Source organism: Nannospalax galili, unplaced genomic scaffold (assembly GCF_000622305.1).
Source record: "Nannospalax galili isolate Female #2095 unplaced genomic scaffold, S.galili_v1.0 scaffold944, whole genome shotgun sequence".
Lineage (NCBI taxonomy): Eukaryota > Metazoa > Chordata > Mammalia > Rodentia > Spalacidae > Nannospalax > Nannospalax galili.
In genome coordinates, this window is record NW_008352899.1 from 2,851,309 (window position 1) to 2,856,321 (window position 5,013).

The window sequence follows — 5,013 nt, forward strand, 5'->3', positions numbered from 1 at the left end:
AACTATCAGAAGTGGTATCTAAACTCAGGCCTTCTGCCTCCAAAATTTCATACTTTTTTCTTTTTGCTATGGATCTGCAGTAGAGAGCTGGTATGGAGAAAGTGCTCACTTGGTCTCTCAGCATTCTGTCTTCGTTTTGATGTGGGTATTTTGGTTTGGTTTTTGGTGCTGCCAGTCAAGTGCTCTACTACTAAGCAACACCTGCAAAACCCTATCTTCCTCTTTCTTGTTCCATCTCTCCCCTTCAAAGGAGTATACCAGTAGTTGGGCAGTCATCAGGTATGTGGTTTGCTTAGAAGCCTTTGTAATTGCTAGAAATACAGGAACGTGAAATCTGTTGGTTTTATTATCCTGCTGAATTGTTGTTTACCAAGTGCTGCCCCAAGCTATGAAGTCTGACTAAAGATTTGTCCAAGTGGGTGTTTTCATGGAGCAGCCAGTTCTTATCTGTATGTATATGTATGTGTATGTATATATATATATTGCTTACATATTTGACATCATACCACATATTTTACTTACTCTTTCTCTAATGTCTTTTTATTCCATCCCTTTTTTATCAGGGAAAGATGTCTCAGAATTTCCATACCAGCTATGTTGAAACTCTTGGAAAGTTGGAGACACAGTATTGTAAATTGAAGGTGAGTTTTGATTGGTTGACTTAGATTCTGCTCTTGGAAAATCTAGTTCTCTCTAAACAACTCTTCCTTAATTCAGAAAGTACGTAGTTTGGCTCTGTTTTGGTTTTCTGTTTATTAGATTATATCTTTTACTGTGCAATTGTTCATATGTGTTGTAACATTTTTGCAGCATTGTCTCCCTGTGTAGCTTATGCTGGACTTAGTTTCCTCAGCCTCCTGAATGCTCATATGAAATACGGGAATATGCTACTATACATAGCTTCTATTGTCTTCATTTGCCTGTAACCATTACTGGAAAATTGCAAATAAGCAGAACCTATCCTAGCTATCCAGAACAGTGGCCATATGTGTTTTGAGACAGCAAAATTAAAAATTTGAGATTGATGGAGCGGTGACTCCCCTCCTGTTGTTTTTCATTCTTATCTATTAAGATTGTCCTAAGTAGTACAGGCTAAGATAAGTCTTTATGCAGGGGCCACCACAAAGACTGTAAGTTCCATCTTCAACATAGGATTGACAGTGACTCTGGAAGTTTTGTATCAAATCGTGTACAAGTTGAATTCATGGAGAAGAACCCAAATATTTAAAAAGCGTTCCAGGGAATGGGGATGAGGCTCAGGGGTAAAGTGCTTGCCTAGCATGCCTAAGGCAGCACTTTAAAACAATCAATCGCCAGCACTTTAAAAACAAAAAGTAGGATTAATTCATTTGGGGGGGCTAGTCTTTCCCGATATCAACTATACCATCTTCTCCAGATGCAAAGACTGGCAGTCTAATCTTTTAACTTTATCTTGCTTCGTCTAGGAGATGTCTAGCTTCCGAATGAGGCACCTTCAGAGCTTGCACAAATTTGTCTCCAGAGCCACCGCTGAGTTGATCTGGTTGAATGAGAAGGAGGAGGAGGAACTAGCATATGATTGGAGTGACAGCAACCCTAATATCCCATCCAAGAAAAACTACTTCTCTGTGAGTCTAGCACAGCAGGCTTGCCATGTTTATGTAATAGCAGAAGGAGACAGGGCCAGTCTACAGAGAGCCTGGGTTACTAGAGTTACACTCTGACAAATAGAAATGGGGCTCTGCTGTTTCATCTATGCTGTGAGAAGCATATACAGAGAAGCAGTAGAACCCTTGAATTAGTTTATTTAGAATGCATTTAGAAAGGCAGTATTTTGAGTGAGTAGAACAGCAGCCTGCAGTTGAGACATTTCAGAAATAATACAGCTTTGTGGTTAAGATTATAGGGTTTATAGTGAGGCAGACCTAAATTCAAGTTTTTATTTGTTTGCTAACTAGCTGTATGACTTTGGGCAAGTCATTTAGTCTCTCTGGCCTTTGTAAAAATGGGATAATAGCTACTTCAAAGGGTTGTATAAAAGATTGAGTAAGTCTTAATAAGCTAATCTAAGCAAAGCACTTTATTATAGAGGAGTTAGTTGTATTCTTAGGTTTCCATAAATTTTTGAATTCTTGTTAACTTATTTGGTAACATTTTGGTCTTGATATGTCAAATGGTCAGGAAAATTCAGCATTAATGGAGCAATGCCCTTTATTCTTTCTAGCAAAAGTAGACAATATTTTTTACTATTTCCATACTCAAGATTTTAAAGCATTTTCCAAGTCTTTATGCAGATGGATAGCTTTTTTTCTAGCTCTCACTTTGGTTGCTTTAATTCCATTAATCTACAGTTCTTACAAAATGTGAGCATCTCCTGATTAGAAAAGGACATGTGATTCTCCTGAAGTGAAGAAGATAGGCTGGGTACTATAGTGCTACAAACAGTCTGTGAAAACTGAAATTTGGCTATGACAGATTCTAAAAGCTAGTACTCTGGAAACAAAGGAGAAGAAATTAAATCTGATAGGAAGAGTTCATGGAAAGCTGTGCTTAAATTGGGTTTTGTTGTATTAATAGGATTTTGTGTCAGAGGAGGGCATTGTGAGCTGAGGGAATAGTCAGGCAAAGCCAGCTCGTCAGTGTTCTCTCCCTACCAGTATGCCATGTACTGGTGTGGTCATGGATGGACTCCAGCCAAGATTTTTCCTTTTCTCTGCTTCCTATGCTCATTCTGTGTTGCCTATCTGCTCAAGGATAGCTCAGGTCCCACTGTCCTTCGTGAATTCCTTCCCCTTGTTACCTTTTCTGAAATCCTCTAGCATGTGCAATTTATACATCCCATTTTGGTACCAATCCTGTTGTAGGCTCCTTAAATTAGGACAGGGAGCACTGTGTTTTCTTTATTGCTCTTTCTCCCTTAAGAGCATTTATTCCATAAAATTGAATTCAATTTGTAGGAGTTGACAGTGGAGCTGGAAGGCAAACAGGATGTATTTCGTTCTCTACAAGATACTGCAGAATTGCTCTCACTTGAGAACCACCCAGCCAAGCAAACAGTGGAGGTATGTGACTTTAAAATATGTGGAGGTCAAATGCTAAGGAGTTGGTATAAGAATACTGAAATGGAAGGCTTTGTTCTTCCTAAAGGCCTGGAGGAAGCGTGAGGGATTATTTGTTTTGGGTCTTCTCCCTTTTTGTTGCAGTCTATTTGGTACTCCCTTAGAAGCCTGCAAACAGTTTTGATAGTCTCAGTAGAGTATTAAGAGGAACAGCGTAAGAGACACTGACTCCTGGCTATGAGGAAAAGGACTTGCATCTATTTTTAAAACTGTCCAGACACATGCACTTGAGAGGCAGAGGCAAGCGGATCTCTGTGAGTTCAATGCCAACTTGCTCTACATAGTGAGTTCCAGGCCAGCTGGAGCTGCAGGGAGACTCTGCCTCAAAAACAAAACTGTCTAGACATATCCTACTTCTTGTTTATATAGTGCCAGAGAAGGACCTGGTAGAAGAACCAGGAGGGATTTACTTATGCCTCTGTTTTTCTGACCAGCTCACTTAGTTATACAGAAATGGCTTTTTCTGGGTGACCCCTGGTAACAGAACAGTGTTGAATTAAAGACAAGCTCTTTTCTCCTGGAAAGCACTGCACAGTCACTTATTTCCATGTGGAGTCTTTGTCTTCTCTGTCAGTAGCAGAGTTGTACTTGGAAATAGCCTTACACCTATATTCTGAGTCTGTTAAACTCATATACACATGTGCTTGGTTGTTGCAGGCATATAGTGCTGCTGTCCAGTCCCAGTTACAGTGGATGAAGCAGCTATGCTTATGTGTTGAACAACATGTGAAAGAGAATACAGCTTACTTTCAGGTATGGTGGTGAGAGTGTGCGTGCGTGCGTGTGTGTGTTTTCATACTTAAGCTAAAGTTGAGGTAGTGGTGCACACATATAATGCCAGCACTCAAGGGATGGAGACTGGAGGATCAGAAGTTTAAGGCCAGCCTTAACAAGCTATATGAAACCTTGTCTTTCTAAAAAAAAAACAAGGCTAGAGAGATGGAGAGATGGTTTAGTGATTAAGGACAGTGGCTCCTCCTCCAGAGGACCTAGATTCAGTTCACAATACCCACGATTAACAACCAACCATACCTCTAGTTCCAGGGGATCCAACATCCTCTTCTGGACTCCACTGACACTGCACACAGGTGGTGCGCTTATGTATATGCAGACAAAATACTCACACACATACAATAAAGATAAATACATTTGAAAAAAAAAACAACCAAGCATCCATGTCAGTTATCTTTTACTGCATAAACCACATCTTAATAACTTAGTTGCTGAAAATATTAATCATTAGTAAATTCAGTTGGGTGAGTGCAGCTGAGTTACTCTTCTGATCTACAGTTCTCATCTTGCCTGGCATACGTGGCTGCAGACAGCTACAGACAGGAAGGGGGCTGTCTGATCCCAAATTGCATCACTCACATGTCTGACAGTTGGCTGGGTGGTACCATGCAAAGCCCCGTCTCTAGCATTCAGTAGCCTTCTTCACAAAGCGGCTGTTCTTCATGCAACAAGAGAGAACAATCCCCTGTACATGAGGACTTTTTCTGCATCTGTCACACTTTTTTGTGTGGCGGTGGTCAAAGCAAATCTCATGATCGTGCCCAGCTTCAAGGGGAGGAGACACACTGTTCCTCTTGATGAGAGGAACTGTAAAATATCGCCCCCTTCCCCTAACCCCTCCATCTGTCACAACATGAAAGAATGAATATTTTTCTTCAGGTGAGGGTAGAGGAGGAAATAAGCAATTTTCTCTGGTTTTACTCTAATCTTTTTCATCTTATAATCATATCAATGAAATAAAAGCTTCTAGGTATTTCATGAACCAGACCTCACTGCTAAGTGCTGTCACTAGACAGAAATCAGAGGAAAGAGGAGTGAAACAAGCTAACTTTTTTTTTTTTTTTTTTTTTTAAAAAAACTAAATTTTTTTTTAGGACCCAGTGGGGTTTTGTGGGAGTTATTA

The 5,013-nt window shown here is 40.1% G+C and overlaps 1 protein-coding gene across 7 annotated transcripts in view; it reads left to right on the plus strand.

The window, feature by feature from the left end:
• Macf1 (microtubule actin crosslinking factor 1) overlaps positions 1–5,013 on the plus strand; it is a 389,588-nt gene that overhangs the window by 199,274 nt on the left and 185,301 nt on the right. For all 7 annotated transcript variants that reach the window (XM_029554606.1, XM_029554605.1, XM_029554607.1 and 4 more), the window contains 4 exons: positions 564–641; positions 1,446–1,607; positions 2,937–3,041; positions 3,756–3,851. In XM_029554606.1, the coding sequence (XP_029410466.1) occupies positions 564–641; positions 1,446–1,607; positions 2,937–3,041; positions 3,756–3,851 (441 nt within the window). The remainder of the gene's footprint in view (positions 1–563; positions 642–1,445; positions 1,608–2,936; positions 3,042–3,755; positions 3,852–5,013) is intronic.